General features: G+C 31.9%; 2 protein-coding genes and 1 long non-coding RNA gene across 5 annotated transcripts; 2 read left to right on the top strand and 1 right to left on the bottom strand.

Annotated features, from left to right (window-relative positions):
- Window positions 1–5,620: 5,620 nt before the first annotated feature.
- On the top strand, window positions 5,621–21,389 carry LOC126758477 (vinculin). The gene is given in 9 exon segments (XM_050472746.1): window positions 5,621–5,714; window positions 6,869–6,995; window positions 8,119–8,347; window positions 17,671–18,283; window positions 18,286–19,739; window positions 19,803–19,920; window positions 19,987–20,117; window positions 20,180–20,578; window positions 20,649–21,389. Coding segments are annotated over 7 exon segments (2,880 nt in total). The 5' UTR covers window positions 5,621–5,714; window positions 6,869–6,995; window positions 8,119–8,290; the 3' UTR covers window positions 20,757–21,389.
- LOC126758491 (serine/threonine-protein phosphatase Pgam5, mitochondrial) lies at window positions 14,428–23,953 on the bottom strand. 3 transcript variants are annotated; one of them, XM_050472769.1, is made up of 3 exons: window positions 23,293–23,953; window positions 22,778–23,213; window positions 14,428–14,547 (listed from the first exon to the last, which is right to left on the bottom strand). In XM_050472769.1, the coding sequence occupies exons 1-2, from the start codon at window positions 23,866–23,868 to the stop codon at window positions 22,899–22,901; spliced, it is 891 nt and encodes a 296-aa protein (XP_050328726.1). In that variant the 5' UTR covers window positions 23,869–23,953; the 3' UTR covers window positions 14,428–14,547; window positions 22,778–22,898. The 3 variants fall into 3 exon arrangements, with proteins under 3 accessions (XP_050328726.1, XP_050328727.1, XP_050328728.1); XM_050472770.1 differs by having other exon boundaries at window positions 14,428–14,544; XM_050472771.1 differs by lacking the exon at window positions 14,428–14,547 and having other exon boundaries at window positions 22,688–23,210.
- On the top strand, window positions 21,996–22,685 carry LOC126758496 (uncharacterized). Its single transcript, XR_007666856.1, has 2 exons — window positions 21,996–22,306; window positions 22,402–22,685. It is a non-coding gene; the product is annotated as an uncharacterized LOC126758496 (long non-coding RNA).
- Window positions 23,954–24,056: the final 103 nt, after the last annotated feature.

Raw genomic sequence — 24,056 nt, 5'->3', positions numbered from 1 at the left:
TTGGAGAATATGTGTTGCTTGGAGATAACTTGGAGAAGTATAGGGTCACTGTATGGCTTAAATGGTTGTTGTAAAATGATAAAAGTTTAGCGAAATGTGTGAATAAGCAGCCAAAAAATTAAAAAATTCATATATGTAACGGTTGTTTCAATAAGGGCGCTACAAAAGTTTTTTTAAATAAAATAAAAAATAGGTTTGGGATGTCCATGAAATTCTGTGTTTCTGTGAAAGTACGTTCCAGAATAAAGACTTTCATTGATATCCCAAAACTGTTCACTAAAAATAGCAACTGACGTATAAGCACTTAAACGCGGTCGAAAAAAAAAAACTTTAAAATATCAAAAACAAAAATGCATAGCGAATCACACCGCTTATGCTTCATAGCATAATTCCAAAAATAGCCACTTACAACGAAAATAGAACATGAGGGCCGAACATCTTACATACAGACAAAATAGGTTCAACGGGTGACAAGATGGAGATGAGTTGGAGAATATGTGTTGGTTGGAGATAAATTGGAGAAGTATGGTATCACTAAAAAGCTGAAACAGGTTTGATCGATAAACACGCTGTATTAGAAACACAAAATTTCAAGAAAACTCAAAGTTAATTTTTTTGCATGGCAAAAATTGACACACAAATCTTTCGCGTCGTAAAAATTAATCTGCGAAACATAGACTAATTGGGACTAATTGGCCTGTGGAGGTCAAACTTCACACGAACATAAAAAAAGCTTGAACTAATCTAGAAAAAAGTGTCTCGATTTGGTTTGCGCGCTGCTTATTTGGACCTGTCCGGTTCAAATTTGATCTCAAATATAATACTGTCAAATACATCTAAGAATATGAGAAAGCATTTAAATCATATTAAGCTTCTTTGTGAAATTCAGTTTTTGTACTCTAATGTGCTTGGAAACACGCGATGAAGAAATAGGAGTTGTTCGTTCCCACGACAGTCGGGTCTACGTAACCAGAACGGACCTGAATTTACATATATCCGGCCAAGGACTGTGAACTCGGCAGATTCCTGCCGCTACAACAACAACAGGAGTTGTCTTGATAGCCTCATGGCGATGAAACTATTCTTCAACTTTATAAGACCAAAAAAATGTAGATCGCTGTCACCGCATAGCTTTCGGATGAACCTCAGAAAGAGACATAATGGCTTTACCAACTTAAATTGAGAACTTCACACGTTTAAAGTTACAACTGAATATTTTATGGAATTTTATAAAAGTCTTTAACATATTTTTATACCCTGAGCAAGGTATATTAAGTTGCCACGAAGTTTCTTACACCCAGAGTGATACGTCGGAGATACCATATATTCTACATAATAGTAATATAATAAATATAAATGATCAGCGTGACGGTCTGAGTCGGTCTAGCAATGTCCGTCTATCTGTATATACTCGAACGAGTCTCTCAGTTTGTGAGATAACGATCTGAAATTTCATCCTTCATTCATCTTATACAAATATAACTATCAAAAAGATTCTTAAAAACTTTCAAAATAGGATCCTACTGCGTCGATGCAGCGCTGCCAGCGCGATTTTCAAGCATTGAAGGCGTCACGGAAGGCATTCTCCGGAATAGACTTGAGAACCGAGGTGCATGCTGCTTGAATCCCCTTTCATCGGCTTTTTCAGGCAAGGAAGCAAAGTCCGGGGGCCACCCTGTATAGTTGTCATATAAATTGCTCGATCAAAATCAATATGAAGATCTTTTTACAACCTTTCAAGCTATAAGAAATGCCCCTGGAAGGGTATTTTAGCTTCCCTCAATCGAAGTTAAGTTTTTTTTGTTCTTGTTGAATTTTATGATTTCGATAAAACCACAATAAAAGGCCGAGGTTACAGCGAAAAGTATCACCTCACAGTCGGGTACTCACCACTTGATTGTGTTCGAGAAATATATTTAATTGCTGAGTATTTTGTCTACAAAATTATCATATAGTGTAATACAAACGTAGAGCAAAGTTTCACACCAGTGTCAAGGTCGTTAGATCATGCAAAATAACTGGTAAGTCAAGTACAATACAGGATAAGCAGCGGCAACTCACTGATATACATATATACATAAGTATGTATGTAAACAACATTTTCGCTGGCAATAAAAATATTTGAAAATCCAAAAATATATATAGCACCCACTGTAGTCATCTCTATCTAAATTCTGCTATGCAAATCGCTTGTCTGCAGTTGACAAGCAAAGCCAACGGTTTATCTTAATGTTTACCACCACTTTTTATCGTCGGCAAACGAGTATTTTACATTGGCACTCAAAGTACACAACTGATAAAATGGAAATGCAACAATATTATTACAAGCATAGTGCAAATATCTAGTAAATAAATACACTTTTAGTTAAATTAGTATATAAAATAACAAATACAACATACTATATACGAGTATGCACATATAAACAAGCACGTCACTCATTCACACATGCAATGAGTATGACCACATTTTTGTCGCTAAAATAACGCCACCTTTCCAAGAAGCTTAGTCATCTGTGAGAGCAAAGCTGCGTCCCCTTTTATTTTAGGAATTAATACAAGTATACATATACAAATTTGCAATTATTCAAAAAATATAAAAACGAAGTAAAGAAGTAAGCATTACAAAATTTATTTGCATAAAAAATGGAAAACAGCAAAAAGTTAAGCTGCTGGTTGTAAAGGACAGCGGGAAAAAAGAAAACAAAACATAATTTGTAGCGAGTATAAACAAAACGACAACAAATGACAGTGACGCCGCGCTAAGAGTTTATCAATGTCAATGGGGATGAGTGCAGAGTGTACTGGCGAGAGTGAAGCAAGCTTAGAAATAGTGATAAAGCATAAAAGTACATATTTTTATGCCCTAAAGTTCTATGGTTAACTTGCAGTTGATAATTATCTAAGTATACATAAAGCTATAAATAGTTCATTTTTAGTAAGCATGTTCACACCTATAGCTTTTTAAAGACTGGCGAGCTGTGATGATAAGAAAATTACCTTTTTAACTAAGCGCCTAAGTGTAGGCAACATTTTGTGTTATATTGAAAGGGTTATATGCACTTGCAGTTCAGAGAAAACGCGTTTTTTTGGATTTCTTTTGAAAAGTCATTTTATTTAATTATTAAATAAAAACAATGTACATACTTTTGCAGAATTTATTGCAATTTATTCATTGGAGATATATGTTGAAAAATTTGGTTCTACTTTTTCCCCGTAGCCGATCTTCAGGGGAACCTCTGTTGGTGGTTGGAAAGGTTTCAGCTTAAAATTATTTTATAATCAAAAATCAATCAAAAAATTCCTATGATTATAGCTGAAAACAGGTGATGGTTGAAGAACTGCTCACAATATTGATTTTTGGACAAAAAAAAAGTAGTTTCTTGTGAAAAATTTACACTTCAAAATGGCTTAAAAATCAAAAATGATTAAGAAAACAAAAATTTTGATACCTTCGATCATTATAGGACATATATATTGGGTAGTCGAAAAAGTCTTTTCGTATTTTGTCAATAGATGTCGTAGCAGTCGTATATCTCCGGTGAAAAGGTGAGATTTTAAGCTTCACCTAACCAAAAATAAATTCGGGGAAGTTGAAAAAAAGTTATAGCTGTTCAAATCTGAGTGAAAATAATGAAGAAATTCGCTATATTTTGAAATTTTTGTATAAAAATAGAAGAATGCCACGCAAGCCACCAATGAAATTTATGAAGTTTACGGAGACGATGCTGTATCAGTTCGTGTAGCACAACAATGGTTCGCTCGCTTCCGTTCTAGAAATTTAGATTTACACTGACGAAAGTTTCAGACTGATGGGATAATATCTCTAGCGGAAAAATAGCAAAAAGTGGTCGACCAAAATGATACATATTTGTTTATTTATTTATTATTATAAGTATACAAAAAAAATATGTTAAAATTTGATTAGAAATACGAAAAGACTTTTTCGACTACCCAAAAATTCCCGAAACAACTTCCAATGCTTGCAGAAAATTCTTAAATATATGTATGTACATTCGCTATATACACAAAAAAATTCGATTCGCAAGCGCATATTACACCCTAAATACTGTCAATCTATGTAAAAACTAATAAATGTGATATTTTCAGCTTTGCGCCAAAATGTAGGCAACAATTCACATAAAAAATACATAAAAATATGTTCAGAGTTTAGCGGAATCGGGTTTTGGGCTGTCTAAAGTAATCTTAATTAATCAGGAATTACGAATACACGTTTAGTTTTTTACAAAGAGATCATTGATCGAAAATACTTTGAAATCGGAAACTATGCAAGGCGCGAAATTCCGATACATAGCTGTTACTTATTTGAGTATTATACATTTTTCCGGAGAGCGATTCTCATCAAAGAATTTTTTTTCATCAAAGAAAATTTTAAAATACTTGCATTTTGCTGCCAAAACTCTATTAGATATCTGACTGAATTTGATTAACATATTTAATGCCTTTTCTCGCTTCAGCGCCCACTGTTCGCACAAGATTGTCAGCACCCCGCTTTCATATGCAAAATTAATATGCCATAAATTATAGCTTCGTATGTGTCAGGTTTTTTGTTTTTGCTATTTTCAATTTGTCTCTAATACCAACACACCGCCATATAAGGCTTCCCCATTCAATATTTTGATTTGTAGGTCTCGTTATGCGCTTACATGGCAGACGCACGTACGAACCTAAATGTGTGTGCGCAATCGAATGCCGCAAAACTGTCAGTCAGCCACAGGCAGCCAGTCATTGATGATAAGTAGACATTACTGCATGACCGCAAAATTATCTAACGACTTATATGAGTGCGTTGTGCATGCAATAAAAAAATTTCTGAATGGCATAATAAAAAATTCTAAACATACACAAACTGAAGAATTGTCAGATTGATGGGAAAATGACGCGTCACGTAACCGCTTCCAAATAAATTTTCACTTTCTGTGGCAGGTTTTTTTTATTATTTCAATTTCTTGTATTTGTTATTTTTAGCAGCACTTCCACTGGTCAGCATTTGTTTGGGTTTGGCGGCGGCAGCAGTTTGGTGTTGCGCTTCGACACATATCCGCTTGTTGGCATTATAAACAAAAGCCGCGCCTATTTCTGCTTTCGCTTTCGATTTCATGCAGCGCGGCACACGCTGATACTCCCATACATACATACATACATACATATGTATGTACATACATTGTTTAGACTAAGCGCATTTATAGTCACGTGTGTCTGTGCGTTTACGCGCCTCCTAAATGCCATTAATCTAATCACTTAATAGAATCAAATAGATTTTTCTAAAGCTGCGAGGCGGCGCCGTCAAAATGCCATGCGTTGTACAATATATAATTTACTTCGATGAAATTTGTCTCGTGATGACGTCACGTGACACGTCATTGCACTATGAAATCACAGTGCTTACGCGAGGGGTTTTAGTAAGTGTCATTGCATGCCAGAAAGAAAGTGGAAACAAAGGCAAAATGCTGTCGGAATACATTGTATACATAACATCTACTTGTACTTATACATATATGTATGTATGTATGTACATGTAGGTAATAGTGGGTGTTGCGTTGAACTGTGCTGATTCTGATGATTCAGTTGAATCATCGGCGCATTCGGCGAAAGCGATCAAATAGTTTCAGACAGCCAAACACATCAAGCTGATTAGTTCTCGTGTGTAGTGCGAAGGTTGCAGTAACGGAAGTTTTGCGAAAAGAGTTACTGAAGTAAATAGAAATATATTACAGAAAACTGTTGCCAACAATAATACTACAATCTATTAATTTATAGAAAATTGGAATAAATAATATTGCAATATAATATACATAAATGAAAAAAAAAAAATATTAAAATATAAATAATTAAATATAAGGAAATCAAATATATACACATAATTACCGAAAAGTAATTATATAATAGAAAAAGTTATTAAACAAATGAAAGGTTTCTAAAATTAATTAATAAATTTTAATTTTTTTAATTAAATTATTATTTTTTTTAATTAAATAATAAAATTGTTTAATAAAATAAAAAAAGGTAAATTTTAATAAAAAAATTAATTAATTAAGTAACATAATTAAAAAAACATTAAAAATTATAATTATATAAAGTTATTTAACTAAATAAATAATTAAATATAAAGAAATCAAATATATACAAATAATTACCGGAAAGTAATTATATAATTAAACAAGTTATTAAACAAATGAAAAGTTTTTAAAATTAATTATAAAATTTTATTTTTTTAATTATATTAATTTTTTTAATGACATAATAAAAGTTCAATTTTAATAAAAAATTTTTGATAAAATTTAATAAAAAGAAATATGAATAATGAGTTACAAAATTTAATAAATAAAAACAGATGGAAAAATTTTAACTCAAAAAAAGATTAATGAAAATCAAATAATTAATTACAATAATTATATTTGACAAAAATTTGTTGCGCAGTTCGATATATAAGACCAGATGCCAACATTTTAATTCAAAAAAGTACTTAATTCCTTCTGATAATTACTTAAAAAAATATAAAATATGTAATCTGCTAAAATTTAATAAAAATAAATAAAAAAAAAGTATTATTGAAAATTAAAATAATTATATTTGACAACAATTTATTGCGCATTTTAATTAAAAAAATATATTTAAAAAATATTTAATTACTTAATTAAAATTAATTAATAAAAAATTAAATATGTAATCTGCTAAAATTTAATAAAAAATAAATAAAAAAATGTTTATTGAAAATTAAAGTAATTAATTACGCTAATTATTTGTCAAAAAATTATTGCGCATTTTTAATGCTTTTTATATAAATTTTGTTTTTATTTATACAATTCTTCTGTTTGCTCATTCAATGAATCCCCCGAACGTCTCGCAGCATGACATAATATTCAAAAATATTGTGTTTGGCAAGAAAGGAAAATTACAAAAATAAAAAATATAAATTTATTAGACAAAAACTATGAACAACAATGCTGATTTGGCTGATGTGCGGAGGCAGACAGGTGGTTATGCAAGAAAAATAAGCAGCTGAGTGGATAAAACCACAGAAAACAACAAATAAAATAACAATTTAATAATTTAAGACGAAAAAAAAACAAATAAAGTGGACAGTGAGAAACAAAAGAGGACGTAAAAACTGCAATTTGAATTACAACTGTAATAAAAACCAAATAAAACTGTCGCAGGGATGTGAAAACAATTTAAATGTGCCAATAAATACACTTAAATGTGGAATATATAAAGAAAATTTACTGTAATTTCTTAGAAAAATACATAGCGTTGAGTGAAATTTTCTTTTTATAGTCGTGTGTTTACTTGAGAGCTTAAAATCGAAAATGTGTAATTTTTTGAAAACGAAAACGCCTACGAGAAACGCCAATATTTGTTATTTTCTCCAGTGAAAAAGCTTAAAGCCTCTTCGAAAACATAAAGTGAACTTATAAAAACAGCAGCAGCAGTTGCGAAAGTGATATAAAAACACGAAAAAACACAGCAATAAAATTTAAAAAAATATAAAAAATTAAAATTAAATTACAATTTTTCAAAAAATTTAGAAAATTTAAAATTTTAAAAAATAAAATTAAAAAAAATTAAATTATAATAATTAAGAAAAATTAATTAAATTAAATCAAATTATTAAGTAATTATTGTGAAATTAGTAAAAATCGTGATCCCTGAATAAAAAAAAATTGAAAAATTCACTCTTAAGTGAAAAACAGATTTATAAAAAATTATGCAAAAATAATTAGGAACAAATTCTTTTTAGAATGATAAGATTTCTATTTAAAAATAAAATTTTAATTTACAAAAATTCAGGGTTTTAATTAATTATATTAAAATCTGAAAAATAATTAAATTATTATAATTAAAAAAATAAATTAATTACATTAAATCAAATTATTAAGTAATTTTTGTGAATATTAGTAAAAATCATGTATATAGTAAAAAAACTGAATAAAAAAAAATTGAAAAACTCACTCTTAAGTAAAAAAATACGTTTTATAGAAAATTATGCAAAGATAATTAGAAGCAAAAAAATTTTAGAATGATAAGACTTCTATTTAAAAAAAAAACTTAATTTAAAATATTCGGAATATTAAAAATATATTTTTTTTCTTACTACAGCACGCCAAATTTTAGCAAACACGCAAAGCAATAAAAATTTATAAATTTTCCAAAAAGTGAGAGAAAATACAAAAATTGAGTGCACATTTTTCTATACAAATATCAGTGCTGACCAAAACAACAACTGCATTTGAGATTCATTTTCGCGTGGTGAAATAAAAACGAAAGCAAAATGCCTGTTTTTCATACGAAAACAATTGAGAGCATTTTAGATCCTGTAGCTCAACAGGTGAGTTGGAAATATGACTATAGAAAATTATTAAAGTATTATAAAAAGTTATTATATAAATTAATTTTTTTTAATTAAAAAAATCAATAAATTTTTGAAAATGAATGACTTTTGAAAATTATTAAGGTATTATAAAAATTTATTGGATTAATTCATTTTTTGAAAAATTTTAAGTTTTTAAGATCCAAAAAAAAATTTAATTCAATGAATATATTTATTCTTTGCTTAGAGATGGCATTGAAATAACTGGGGTTATAAATAACGAAAATCTAAAATATTTTTTTAAAAAATATTTTATTAATTTTAAGTTCTGATTGTGAGGATTTTTGAAAATTAAATTTTTAATCCCAAAAATGGAGCTGAAAATCAAAAATGTAAATTTGATTTTTAATACAAAATTTTTTAATTATGTTAAAGGATTTTTTTCCAAAAATTTACTGAAAATTTGCTATAATTTTGAAGCTGATTAACAAAAGTGATTTATTTACTAGTTTTTCGTTAAATTTTCTATTTTATTGTTGCCATTTTCCCACTGTTTTCGAAACACTGCGCCTCTTCCACTGTCACACAGTAGCTGCACTTGCCTAGATCGCTTATTTACATTACTCACACATATTAGATTACTCAGCCCCATTAACTGTCACATGAGAATTTACGCCAGCTGGGAATTGAGTTGAATTAATTGAATAAAGTACATTATACATATGTACATATACATATGTATGTAAGTTTTGCATTTTTTTGATTTTTTTACTTTTTTTTATTTTTAAATTTTTTTAATTTCTCTAATTTTTTTAATTTTTAAATATTTTTTTTCAAAATCGATTTACAATTATTTTTGCAAAAACAAAACTTTTGCTTTTTTTAATTTCCGAACTCATTTGACAATTTGAATGAAAATGGGCCACTTATTTCCAATCTATGCATAATATAATATACATATGTATGGTATGTGTTGTATTTTTTTTAATACTTTTTTGTTTTATTTTATAAATTCGAAATTATTTGCCAATTTGAATGAAAATTGCCAGCTTATTCAATCTTTCTGGGCGGCTCTCATTTTAATTGAGATTCGTTAAAGATTATTGAAAACCAATAAATATTTGTCGCTTGTCTCCCAACTCAATGCTCCAATGATGAAAATTACATTGGAAGTCAATTTAAGCTACACTACTCGCCCACTTCATTGCCAGAATTCGACCAACTAAACGATCACTTGTTTGCCTACGCTTGTGAGTAGGAAAGCAGCAGCTCTACCGATTTGTTTACATTTGCTACACCATACTAGTGGCAGAAGCGAAAAGCGCCGGCAAATGCAAAACCACACATTTGTACATGCAAACATAGAAGAGCAAATGAACTGCTAGAAGTTGCCAAAAAGGTCAGAGAAACAGCCACATACACAACACACAGGGTTGTATCAGCGTGTGCTTTATGGTTGTTGAATATTTCAGCTTCTGCACATATTTCTCCAGCATATGTGTTGTACTATTTTTATATGCTTGCGCAAAGCTATTTTTAAGAAGAAAATATGAAGAAAAAACAACAAGAAAAAAACAAACGAAGTTTGTTTGCCATGTAGAAACCGCATGCGGTGTGAGCGGGCAGGTGAAACTTGAACCAGATGTGTGCCAGTTGATACAGCAGACAAAGAGTTTGAAAAAAAGTGTAGTGTTGTTGTGTAATTCCTGGTAATTATTTTTTAGAAATCTTAAATTTATCTCTGGCTGCTGTTGATTACAATTATTGTTTTTGTTTTTTCTTACTTGGCGCAATATTTTTGGCTGAGATATGAGCAGAAAACCGCAAAGCTCATCGTATGTCAAAAATTGGACATTAATGGCTTGGCAGCAAACAACTGTTGCTTAAAACTGCCAACCATTACAGTTTCTATTTATTTAATTTTGTTTGCTTTACTGCGTGTGTTTCGAAAAGTCAACAAATGGCGCCTACGCAATGACGTCACATAAAAAACATATATAGATTAAATATAGCAATCAAAGCAACATAATGACGAGTAAAAAATGAAATAACAAAAACAAATGAAATCAGCAGTTAATAAAATAACAACAAAAAGAAATACAAAAACATAACAATAAAAAAAAATACAAAAACAGTACAACAAAAATAAAATAATTACAAAAGCAAGCAACAACAAAAAAATATTACAAAAACGAGTAAGGAAGAGCTAAGTTCGAGTATAACCGAACATTCCATACTCTTGCAATTTGCAAAGATTAAAGCTAGGGAAGTACCTTTTGGTACATAAGGCTTGTCAGTTATGTGGGGTCTAGGACGAGTTTTCAGCCATTTTTTTCTTTCTGAGCACAAATATGCACCATTATAAAAAAAAAACACGTTCTCTGAACTTCATTAAGATATAAAGTCACCCGGAATTTTGGAAATCTTAATTTTAGGTACAGAGTTTGTCCGGAAAGTAATAGGACTGAGTCGATTTAAAAAAAATTATTGAACCAATCGTTACAATTCTTTAAAAACAAAATAGACTCCTCCTGCGTCGATACAGCGGTCCAGCACGATTTCCAAACATTGAAGGCGCCACGGAAGGCATTCTCGGGCTGATACGTACAACCGTTAGATGAACGAAACTATTATACTCTGTAGCAGCATGTTGCAAGGGTATAAAAACAAGCAACAACAAAAAAAAATATTACAAAAACAAACAACAACATAATTATAAATAACTGAATGTGCGTTAGCGAGTAAGAGAACCGTAAACCGGCAACTTAACACACACCATAAATGTCAGGCAAAACGACAACAATACGCAACAGCAAAAACCTGCCGCATTCATTCACTCGTTGCTTCATTCAATTGTATTTTATTTTTTCTATCGTTTTCACGCCGTAAAAACGCCCACCACCTGGAATCGAGCAGTGGCAACTTGCTAGCCAGCTGAACGCCCGCGCTTGCCATCACTAAACCGCCGTGGCGGCGCTTTGCGGCAACCGTTTATAGTAAACTCCAAGCGTTGGAGCGAAAAAATGCGCGTAGGTCAAGTGATTGTGACCGCCAAATGTGGTCGGTCGGCCGATCGCACCGCACAAAACTGTTGTCCACACCTGTTGTTCCGAATGCGCGACATTCGGTATATCATTGACAGACGGGTATACGCCGATGGCAGTTCCGCGATTATTACCAATTACGGTTATGCATAATTAACAAGTTCTGGCAGCAAATGTTATTTTAATATCTAACACTTTTCTGAATTCTATACGAAATCTGTTTATAACCATTTAGGGTAACTTAAATTTGCTGCGCGGTATTATCATAATTTTGGTTCAGTTTTTGTTTGGAGAAAACTTCCAAAAAAAGGAAGATAAATAATAAATTTCGGGGTTATGTTTGCACAACTTTGTTAAAAACTTCCATAAATTGGTGGAATTTTTTGGTGATGACAGCAATATGGTTGTTATATAATGAACCTATATTTAGCTTTACAAAATATGAAATTTGAAAAAAATAGTAATAATCATCGATTAGTCAACTATGTATGAGTTTAAAGCCATCTTTAAGACAGTATTGCGGAATGGTACGGCACAGCTAAAGGCGACATCTCTTCATTTTTCATGTAAACTTCCGATAAACGTAAAATATTTAAAACATATGTAAGTCCTTGGCCTTCAAACTTTTTGACTTCCAGTTGAAATATTTCTATAAAGCACTTCAGCAATTTCGCGACAGGTTCAAGACGATTTGTCGATAGCTCATATCCAACTAGAAGAGTTTTTTTATCTGGCTTTGCAAAGGACTGTACATAGTAGTCTAAGTGTGATCGCCCGTCATCTGGAGGGAACAGTCATCTAACCTAACCTTACACTTTTCATATCATTTCATTCAACGACAAACGCTTTTATGTACTTCTCAATCGGTTAAAAAATTTACCAAGCCAATCTATAAATACATGCCAGGTACTAAAAAAACAGTTATTGGTTACCCTTAATGCTTGTGCTCTTTCTCTTTGGCTTCATGCATCCTGACTTGACATAACAAGAATGACCCGAACTAGAACGAACCCGTATTCTTTAACGTTCAAAAACTATTACTAACATCTTAAGGTTCAATTATAGGCACCATAAACATAACCATATAAAAAGCTGATCGGAACAACTTTACGGGCAAGACTGTTTCCAATTAGTGGTGCTTGGATTTTAGTTATGACTTATGGTATGGTATGTCATCTATAATTGAACCTTTATTCTTTCGAAAGTTTTACATATTCACACTATTATGTAGAACAGCAGCAATCTCTCTTGAAATAAAAGAAAAGTCTTATTCTAAGACCACAAATACTAAGTGTGGATTTTTTTGGATCGAGGTTTTCTCTAGTGTTTGATAGGCATTTGGTTTGGATTCTAATAAGAGGTGGGTGCATGGATATTTACTACTGTCCTAATCGTTCACACGAGAGTCGGGTCTAAGTAACCGGAAGGAATACTGATTTTCATGCGGCCAAGGACTGCCAACTCGGCACCATTCCCCCAAATTACTTCAAGTATGTTTACTGCCGCTACAAAAACAAACTATTTTCAAAATAAAATTAACGAAAAAAACGAATTCGCTAAATTTAAAAAAAAGCTTAAAGAAAGTATGTCGACGATATATGGTGCCTACTACAGTATCCAATCAATCTCTGTGTTTAAATAAAAAAAACAATTATGCAATTTTTTTAGTTAAAAAAAAAATGTTTGAAAAAATCTTGCTTACCGTTTCGTTTTGTAGAAAACTCCACTCCTGAATTATGCAGAGAAAATTGCTTGATTGTTGATAATTCCGCTTTTTACTCCTTTTATACATTTTAAGCAGTTTTTATCACTATTATCACTATTTTTAAATGAAAGCACTTTTTCACTCAACTTTTTTCATTTATTTTAATTTTTTAATTAAAAATGGGCACTTATAAACACTTAACATATGATTTTTTTATACTGACTTTTTTTTAATTTTATTTTTTTTTTTAATTTTTTTTACTCTAAACTTATTATTTTAGCAAAATATTGACTTTAATTTTTTTATTTGTATTTTTTTAATTTTTTACTTTAAATATAACAATTTTTATAAATTTTTTTTTATAAAAACAATGATTTTTATATTTTACTTTAAATTATTTTATTTTATTTTCTAATTTTTTCACTCTTAACTTATTATTTTTGAAAAATATAGACATTTATTTTTTTTTATTAATTTACTTTTATTTTCTACTTAAAATAAAGCACTTTTAACACATTTTTTTTTTTAGCATTTACATTTATTTTTTTAATTAATTTATTTTCATTTTTTATTTAAAATAAAGCACTTTTAACACATTTTTTTTAATAAAAATATTGATATTTATTTTTTCTGAAATTTATTTTATTTATTACTTAAAATTAAACACTTAAAAACACTTTCCTCTTATTATTATTTTCTTTTTTATTACAAATTAGACACTAATTTATTTTTTTAAACTAATTTTTTTATTGTTATTTTTTTACTTTTATTATTATTTTTTACTTAAAAGACCACATAACAAATAACTTTTTAAAAATATTGACATTTTTCATTTTTATTAATTGATCACGCGTATTTTAAAATTAAAAAAATTTTTCCTTAACTGATTTTTTAATTTTTTTTAAATAAGATACGATTTACACACTTTTCACTATTTACTTTTTAAACACTTTGTCATTATTGACTTCTTCTATATTGAAGACATTTTCACAGATTTTACGCACTTTTTATCACTATAATTTGAAAATGAAAGCACTATATAATTTTATTTTATTTTTTATTTTCTTGATATTGTTTTTGTATATATTTATTTTAATTTATTTATTTTTTATTCATTATTATTTCTATATGTTTTTATTTTTTATGTTTTATTTATTATATTTTATTTTCTATTTATTTACAATTGTTTTATTTATTTATTACATTTTATTTTTTTATGCTTTATTTTTTGTATTTGATTTTCCATTTTTATTTTATTTATTATATTTTATTTTCTATTTACTTATAATATTTTTATTTATTTATTATTTTAATTTCATTTTAATTAAACTCTTTTAGCCGCGTTTCACTTTTCATTTTTAACAAATTTTGATATTTTTCACTTCACGAATATTGCAATTTTCCAATAAAGCACTTTAAAGTTACACACACCATTATTAAGTTGCAGCAGTTACCACTAATTGTTGCTGCTGAAAAAAAGAAAAAAAATATTTTTTGTTGTAAAGAAAATTTTTTTTTGTAATTAAAGTCATAAAAGTAATTTCAGTATTTTTTTTGTAAATTCAAAATGAAAATAGTATTTGATAGCTGTTATTATGGGATTACATCGTCATTACCCTAATTAAATTGATCCATATTTTTTCATTATCTACGAATTTTGCTCTTATTCCTATTTTTGCGCACAATCGTAATTTTTCTTAATAAAATCAGTGCATTTTTTACACACCCACATTTTCCAACAGCACTTTTCCACCCTTCACACCACACACCATTTTACTGCATACCTTGTTGCTGATATACAAATGTATGTATATACATACATACATATGTATGTATATTTAAAAGTATTCTACGTGTTTTTCATAAATTAGTTTGACATTGGCACACACACACCCAAACATACATACATACATACACATGTACCTACATCTGAATCAATTGAATAGCATCCATACAAACCTTGAAATTAAATATTTTTCATTTTATAAGTGAAATGTTTATACTACAATACAAAGTGGAGCAGAGCTACTAGCTACATACATACTTATTTCGATATGTAAAGGGTGTTTTTTAGAGGTATAGAAATTTCATTTCAAATAAAATAGATTTTTTTTAGTTGAGCGCCAGGTTTATATGGACCAGTCCGAGTCAAATTTGATCTTGAGTGCAGATACTCGGTTGACAGTTGTTTTTTCTAAGCACTATAGCACTAAAATGAACACCCTATATAAATATATATTGATATTTGTATATATAAAGTTTTATAAACATTTTAATATATTTTTGCTCGTAATACATACATATGGACCTACGTATATACATATGTATGTACATATGTATATGTGCACAAAACATGAAAAAAATTTCAACCACCCATACATACTTGTAGAAACAAAATTTGGCTAAATCAAAAGTCATGTAATTGCCAAAGGCAATAATATTTGCTTATTTAGAGCAGAACTAATTTCAAAATAAAAACAAAAAATTAAAATTAAAAAATTGTCGAATTATATTTAATGTGTTTGGGTGTAAAAAACTTTTTTCGACTAAAATCATGTGGCTTATTTAATTTATTAGTGATTTTGTTATTTTTAGAAGTTTTTATGACTTCTAAATGTCATAAATTGTTTTGTTTCTATTTTCAAAGTTTTCAATGTGTTGTTTTAAGGAAGGTGCTGTTTTACTTGCGCCTCAAAACTTTCCCAAACATTGATGACTAATAGGCGAAACCGTAGGATTTGTTAGTTTTCGTAGTCATAAATCTTTACGGATACTTTGGCATCACCGCCCACCATGCGACGAACACACACACACACACATCTACTTTGTTATTTATATTTTTACCATATACCAAAGCACATACATATGTAATGTGAAATAAAAAAATAAAAATACAAAAAACGAAAAAAAAAATTAAAAAAATAAGAATAAAAACATTATAATACAATAAAAATAAATGTATAATAAAAAATAAAAGAAAATTATGATGTATTATTAAAAAAATAATACAACATTGAATAAAAATTATTTAGAAAATAACATAAAATTAAATCGTTCTGATATTTATACATATATACATATTTACATACATATACATATGTATAACTAACTCAATTAGTTTTATGTGTTACAAACAACATATTGCCAGAGTATAAAATTAGAAATTTAAATTATTAAAAGTCAAATTACATTTTTAAATAAAATAAAAAAAATATTATTTAATTTATTAAATTTAATTATTAAATTTATTTTTATAATTAAATAAAAAATTTATGAATTATAAAAAGTAATTAATTATTTAAATTAAAAATTAATTAAAATAAAAAGTAAAATAAAAAATATTTGGAAAATAATTCAAAAGGAAATCTAAATAAAAAATTAGAAAAAATTTAATCAACATAAAAACTGGCAAGAAATTTATAAATTAAAATTAAAAATTAATTTAAATAAAAAGCAAAATAAAAAAATTTAGAAAATTAATTAAATATACTTTTTTAAAATGTAAATTTAAATAAAAAATTAGAAAAAAATTTAATCAACGTAAAAAATTACCAAAAAAAAATTTGCTAAATTAAAATTTAAAAACATACAAAAAAATTTAATCAATCTAAAAATATCAAAAAATTCCTTAATTAAAACTAAAAATTAATTAATATGATTAACTAATATAAATTTTGTATTATACAATAAGCAAAACAAATTGTTCGTTAGTTTATTTTATGTTAACTAGTTACAATGGCATTGAAAAAACAAAAAAAAACCTAATATAAAAAGTAAAATAAAAATATTTGGAAAATTAATTAATTAATGTACTTCATTAAAATGTTAATATAAATAAAAAAATTAGAAAAAAATTATTAATTAAAATTAAAAATTAATTTAAATAATAATTAAATTAAAAAAATGGAAAATTAATTAATTAATATAAGTCCTTAAAATGTAAATTTAAATTAAATATTAGAAAAAAATTAATCAACGTAAAAAATTACAAAAAAATGTGCTTAATTAAAATTAATAATTAATTAATTCAAATTAAAAAAAATACAAAAAAATTAAATAAATCTAAAAATATCAAAAAAAACATCAATTAAAAATAAAAATTAATTAATACCATTAATTAAAATGAAAAGTAAAATAAAAAAATTTAAAAAATTAAGAAAAAAAAATTTATTAACTAACAAAAAACTAAATAAAATTGGAAAACCCTACAAAAATTATAATACATATGTATATACAATTGAAAGAGAAAATTTCCGCTATGACTAAGTTGGCATTTTGCCAATTTTTTTTTTTCGTTGTTCAATTTGGTTCAAATAATTATACTTTTTTCTAACGCACTACAACAACCTGTAGACAGAGGTGTAGTAAGTGACAACAAACAGATTTTCAAACATGGATACATATAATTTTGTGAAATTAATTAATTGTAAAAATTATTTGACAAAATTTCTTCACTTATTCCGTACGTCTAGAATTTCAAAAGTTCTGTGAAATCAAATCTAAATTTTTTAAGGCTTTTGTAATTATTTTTAACATTTTTTATCCTATCTAATTGAAAATTTTCAACACATGCCTTCTCTCCCTCCCCACAGGTCTCTCGCCTCGTCATCTTACACGAGGAAGCCGAAGATGGCAACGCCATGCCCGATCTCAGTAGACCCGTGCAGGTGGTATCGGTAGCTGTGGCGAATCTAGTCAAAGTCGGACGCGAGACTATCAACAGTTCGGACGATAAGATCTTGAAGCAGGAGATGCCGGCATCATTGCAGCGCGTCGAGACTGCCTCGCAGTTACTGGAGGAGGCTTCCGATATGTTACGAGCCGATCCCTATTCGGGACCAGCGCGTAAAAAACTGATTGAGGGAAGTCGCGGTATACTGCAAGGCACCTCCTCGCTGCTGCTCTGCTTCGACGAGTCCGAGGTACGTAAGATCGTGCAGGAATGCAAGCGGGTGCTCGACTATTTGGCCATTGCCGAAGTGATAAATACCATGGAAGATTTGGTGCAATTTCTCAAGGATCTTTCGCCGTGTCTGAGCAAGGTCTCGCGCGAGGTTGGCGCACGTGAGAAGGAGCTGACACATCAGGTGCATAGCGAGATTTTGGTGCGTTGCTTGGAGCAAGTGAAAATATTAGCGCCCATACTCATCTGCAGCATGAAAGTCTACATACACATTGTCGAGCAGCAGGGTAAGGGCACGGAAGAGCGGCCGAGAATCGCAACTACTTAGCGTCGCGCATGAGCGATGAAATACAAGAAATCATACGCGTACTTCAGCTCACCACTTACGACGAGGATACCAGCGAGCTAGACAATCTAACGGTGCTTAAAAAGCTCAGCAATGCCATCAATAATAAGTCTGAGTTGGCCAACGATTGGCTATCGAATCCTTATGCACTCAAAGGCGGTGTTGGCGAAAAGGCGTTACGACAGATAATCGATAATGCGAACGAAATCTCAGAGCGCTGCTTGCCGCAAGACGCATACCCTATCAGACGTTTGGCGGACGAGATTGGCGCTATGACAAACAGCCTGTGCGAACTTCGTCAAGACGGCAAGGGCACTTCGCCGCAGGCCGAATCCTTGGCGCGCGCAATACGCGGCAAACTGGGCGACCTGCAATCACTGGTGCGCAACGCCGTCGTGGGCGTTGACAAAGCGGGCTTACAACAGACCGCGCACACAATACAAGGACGCTTAGAACAGGCGGTTAAGTGGTTGCAACATCCCGAGATCAACGACGGCGGTTTGGGTGAGCGCGCCGTGAATCTAATTGTGGAGGAAGGACGTAAAGTTGCCGAGGGCTGTCCGGGTCATCAGAAGGCGGAAATCATGCAACTCTGCGATGAGGTCGAACGTCTCAAGCGTCAAGCGGCGGGCAACACACCCGCCGCTAAGGAGGCTGCCAAGCAGCTAACACACAAATTGCACGAGTTGAAGGCCGCCGTGCAGAATGCATTGGTTAATCGTATTGTGCAAGACTTCATGGACGTCAGTACGCCACTAAAGCAGTTCACCGAAGCGGTTATGTTGCCCGAAGGCACGCCCGGACGTGAGCAAAACTTCAACCAGAAGTCGAACAATTTACAAGCGTTTAGCGATCGCGCATCGAAGACGTCCCGCATGGTGGCGGCTGGCGGCGCTTGCGGTAATAAGAAAATCGCCGAAATCTTGCTTTCCTCGGCCACGCAAGTGGACTCAATGACACCGCAACTCGTGAATGCGGGCCGCATACGCATGAACTACCCCGCCAGCAAGGCAGCCGATGAGCATTTGCAGAACTTGAAACAACAATACGCCGACACCGTGTTGCGCATGCGCACGCTCTGCGACCAGGCCACCGACCCGAGCGAATTTATTAAAACCTCTGAGGAGCACATGCAAATGTACGCGAAATTGTGCGAGGATGCAATCGTGGCTAAGCAGCCACAAAAGATGGTGGACAACACATCGAATATAGCGCGCTTAATCAATCGCGTGCTGCTCGTCGCCAAACAGGAGGCGGACAATTCAGAGGACCCGGTGTTCACGCAAAATCTGAACGCGGCCGCAAATAGGCTGGAGAGCTCGCTGCCCGCGATGGTGGGCGATGCGAAACGCGTGGCCACCAACATCAATGACCCAGCCGCGGCGCACGCATGGAAGTCATCATTCCAAAGGGTGAGTAACGTAGAAAATCGCAACGAAATATGTAAATAAATAAATGTGCCGTTTATTTTACAGTTGCTCGGCGATGTGCGCGAAGTGCGTTCAGCCATTGCACCATCACCGCCACCACTGCCTACAACACTGCCACCACCGATACCAGAACTCAGCGCACTGCATATCTCCAACCAAAACGGTGCGTATAAAAGTATGCTTAAACGAGTTTCGGTGCGTTATTAATTTTCAATTTCTTCTACAACAGCCGAACGCGCACCACCACGTCCACCATTGCCACGCGAAGGTCTAGTACCCGCACGGCCACCACCGCCAGAGACCGACGATGAGGACGAGGGTGTTTTCCGCACAATGCCACATGCCAACCAGCCAATTTTGGTATGCACTTATATACTCTGGCGCCAAACTCTAACTAATCTACTCCGCACATTATTTTACAGATCGCCGCGCGCGGCCTGCACCAAGAAGTACGTCAATGGTCGTCAAAGGACAATGAGATCATTGCCGCAGCGAAGCGTATGGCCATACTGATGGCACGTCTTAGCGAGCTGGTGCTCTCAGATTCGCGTGGCAGCAAGCGTGAGTTGATCGCCACGGCTAAAAAGATCGCCGAAGCGTCCGAGGATGTGACAAGACTGGCGAAGGAGCTTGCACGTCAGTGCACAGATCGACGCATACGTACCAATCTGCTGCAAGTCTGCGAGCGCATACCAACCATTGGCACTCAGTTGAAGATTTTGTCGACAGTCAAGGCGACCATGTTGGGCGCTCAGGGTTCAGATGAGGATCGTGAGGCGACGGAGATGTTGGTGGGCAATGCACAAAATCTGATGCAGAGCGTAAGTGTAGCGCAAGCTAAATGTGCCGATTTTTCCATTATTTATGTTATTTTTTTGTGAACTTTTGCAGGTCAAGGAGACAGTGCGCGCTGCTGAGGGCGCTAGCATAAAAATCCGCTCAGATCAAACCAGCAATCGCCTACAATGGGTGCGACGTCAGCCGTGGTATCAATATTAGATGGATTTTGACGTGCCAGCTGATTTATTTGTATGCCTTTAAGTGCCCCATATTTTTTAAAATCGATCAAATATCGCCAATTTTTAAATGTATTAGTTTTAAAAATAATAATTTATAAATATAACCATTTTTTTAATTTACCAAAATTACAACGAACAAATTTGCTTTAACACTAGTATCTTACTTGCGACTTGTTTCCTAAGCTTTTGGTGTTCTAACCGTTTGCATAGAATTTATTTGAAAATTGAGGAAATAATGATAAATTAATTCCTACTAAATTAAATATATATAAAAAAAAATATTAAAAAAAACAAATACATGCAAAAAAAATTATCAATTTTTGTTTGACTTTGTATATAAGTAAGTAGCAAATAAAGTAGGTAAACATTGTTTCACAATAATTAAAAATGTAACATTACAAAAATGGAATTAATTTTGCCACAAAATCGGCCACCTTTAGATTGCGTTCATACATAAGTACATATGTACATATTCTCAAAATGTGTCTCTGGCGACAAGATTTCTTACCGAACTGTTATCCAAGAAAGTTTTTTACACAGTACAATTTGAAAATCGAATCGAAAATAAATTTGAACGCAAACTTCAATTACCCAATAAATAAACTGACAAATATTTATGTATGTTTTAACTATTTTTTGTTTTTGCTTTGTACACAAAATATTTGAATTTTAACCGCATATTCCAATTTATTGAGCTAATTCGTTATTATATTTTGTTTGGGTTGTCAAAATTCATGCTTCGACGCACAGCATGCATTCGTAATGCAATATACATACAAACATACATGTTTGAACATGCTCGTGCACGTTTGCATATTCGCGCATGTATGTATGTACATATGTATAAAACTGCATGTCACAAGTCAAAACGCAATTTTCCACCAATATTCATGATATTACAATAACAATAACAAAATAATAATAGACAAGAAATATTTGTACAACATTTTGGACAAGGCGCATTGGCAAAAACATGACCTGTCGGAAATGTGCAACACAAATACATCGTGTACATACTAATGTTTGGTATAAATGCTATTTGAATTTTAAAAAGTCGTTTAATTTGCTATCGAATCAGCCCTAAAAGTATACTAAACCGAAATTGCTTTGAATCTACTCACACGCAAACCATTCACAATTATTTGACTATTAGTTTGATTGCCACTGTACACAAAATGACATTTGCGTTTGACGTTTATTTAAATGACAGCTAACGAAATTCACGCGCTTTTTTATTTTTATAATTTTTTGTTTTTGAATGTGAGGATTCTTTAAAACAAATATGGACAACTAATGCTGACCAATGCATTTGGTGGCTTTAGTGAATTACAGTATTTAATTAAATCGTAAATGTAAAGCAAATTGTAACTTCCGCGTGAAAATTGCTATACACACTTCAATATACAAAAGCTGCTTTATCTTATCTAGCCACACACATGCATTTTACCATATTTGCATATACGGATCCACCTGTAAACGTTATAAAAGTTAGGCGACCTGCAAGGTCAAATTTTTTAAAAGATGTGTAGGGTACAATAACGTTCTAAAGAAAATAATTGTACCATACAGACATACATAGTATATAACTGCCGCTCTGCTCAATCATGTATTTTTGTATTTTCCAGCCAGACTTGGAGGTAACGGGTTTGCGACAAATTACTAGCCAGCCAAGGACCGTCGTTTGAGTACAACGCGAAATCAGTTCAGCAAACATAAAATTCATCTATGTATATATTTTTTAAATGCATGCATTAACTTTAGTTCTTATTCACCAAAGGCAGCTTTAGTAATTTTGTTATACAATTGGATGAATTTAATTCTAGTTAAATAGCAATATTTTGTTTATGTTTTTAATATGGTTATTATTTTCTTCTATGAACTATTAAACAAATTAAATATTCTGCTCCACTGTTTCTTTGTTTGTTTTTATATTTTTTCAACCATGTCTGTCTATTTCGGTTTACCCATTGTATTTAATTAAATTATAAACAATGCATTTACCTTAAATAACTGCATATAGGTTCGTTTTCTTTTTCCGCAACAACAGGAACTACTGGTTGCACTAAGGTTTTTAACTTATTCTTTTTAATTCATTAAATTCACATTTGCATTATTGCGCCGTTTAAACAACATTTTTCGCCTCACGCGGAATACGATGTGATATTACATTCGCCGGCATATAGCCAGTTTCGCCCAAATGGTGGATGCTAACATTACCAGATGGTCTAATAGTTAGCCATGTAATCGAACCATGGTTAATATTGATGCGTAACCATGCTTCAGGTGGCAGTTGCAATGCTCTGCATACGAAATAACGTATAACATTAGCGTGACCAATGATCAACGTATGGGAATCATGCTCTTGATCGGGAGCGGCGCGATGGAAATAACGTCTGAAAGCCGCTTCAATGCGTGCGCCGTCTTGGAAGAAATGCTGCTAAAAATAAATGAACAATACGGAGAGAATTCTATATAATTAAAAAATTATATGTTATATTTAACTGAGTGGAACTCACAAATTTCTCGGGACGCCAATGTGAGATAGGCGGTTGTGGTGCTATGGGTGCACCTTCACGTAAGTAAGGGCAGTGTCTCACTTTTTCAGGGTCATACTCAATTTCTTTAAGTATCATCTCCGAAGTTTCTTGTGCCCTAGTCATGGTCGACACGATAATCTTATCCCACTTAATGCCCAGCTCGTGCAAACGTTGTCCTGTATATTTTGCTTGTAATTTACCCAATTCGGTAAGGTGGTGGTCTTTGTCATGTTTGCCATTATCCAAGTATTGACCATGTCGTATAAGCACTATATGGCGTGTCGCTTTCACGCGCATTTTTTCCAACTCGTTATTGTAACGATTCTCCTCTTGTGGCGAAGCATTTTTAACCGGTCGCACACAACTTTTGGGCTCGCGAAAGTCCCAATTGGTGTCCCAGAGTGCACCTTCGCTAACCGGGGTACTGTAGACTGGCAAGGAATTCTGCACTAGGTTTTCGGGTTCGCGCAAAAGTTGGTAATAGTAAGCCGATAAACCTGCGCCTGTACCAACGACAATACTGCTTATAATACGTAAATTCTTCAACGTAGCCATAATTTCACGCTTTCAGAGAAAATTGTTGAAATGAGATAACTGTGGCCACCAGAAGAATTTGCAATTAATGAACTGACAGCGCGGAAAAAACGTAAACAACGCGCTAGTTCTGTAACACTTAACATCGATAGCAGGTGTATCGATAATCGATAGGGAAACGAAACGTAAGTAAAGAATCGAAAGATTTC

This window comes from Bactrocera neohumeralis, chromosome 5 (genome assembly GCF_024586455.1).
Source record: "Bactrocera neohumeralis isolate Rockhampton chromosome 5, APGP_CSIRO_Bneo_wtdbg2-racon-allhic-juicebox.fasta_v2, whole genome shotgun sequence".
NCBI lineage: Eukaryota > Metazoa > Arthropoda > Insecta > Diptera > Tephritidae > Bactrocera > Bactrocera neohumeralis.
The sequence above is the reverse complement of the archived record's forward strand: the minus strand, read 5'-3'. Positions and strand labels throughout refer to the sequence as shown.

What these genes read in the sequence shown, in the direction of transcription:
- LOC126758491 (XM_050472769.1), bottom strand. Translation starts at nt 23,868, where the DNA reads ATGGCTACGTTGAAGAATTTACGTATTATAAGCAGTATTGTCGTTGGT. An exon ending in ATTGGCGTCCCGAGAAATTT is followed by an intron (nt 23,214 to 23,292) that starts GTGAGTTCCACT and finishes ATTTATTTTTAG; the next exon opens with CAGCATTTCTTCCAAGACGG.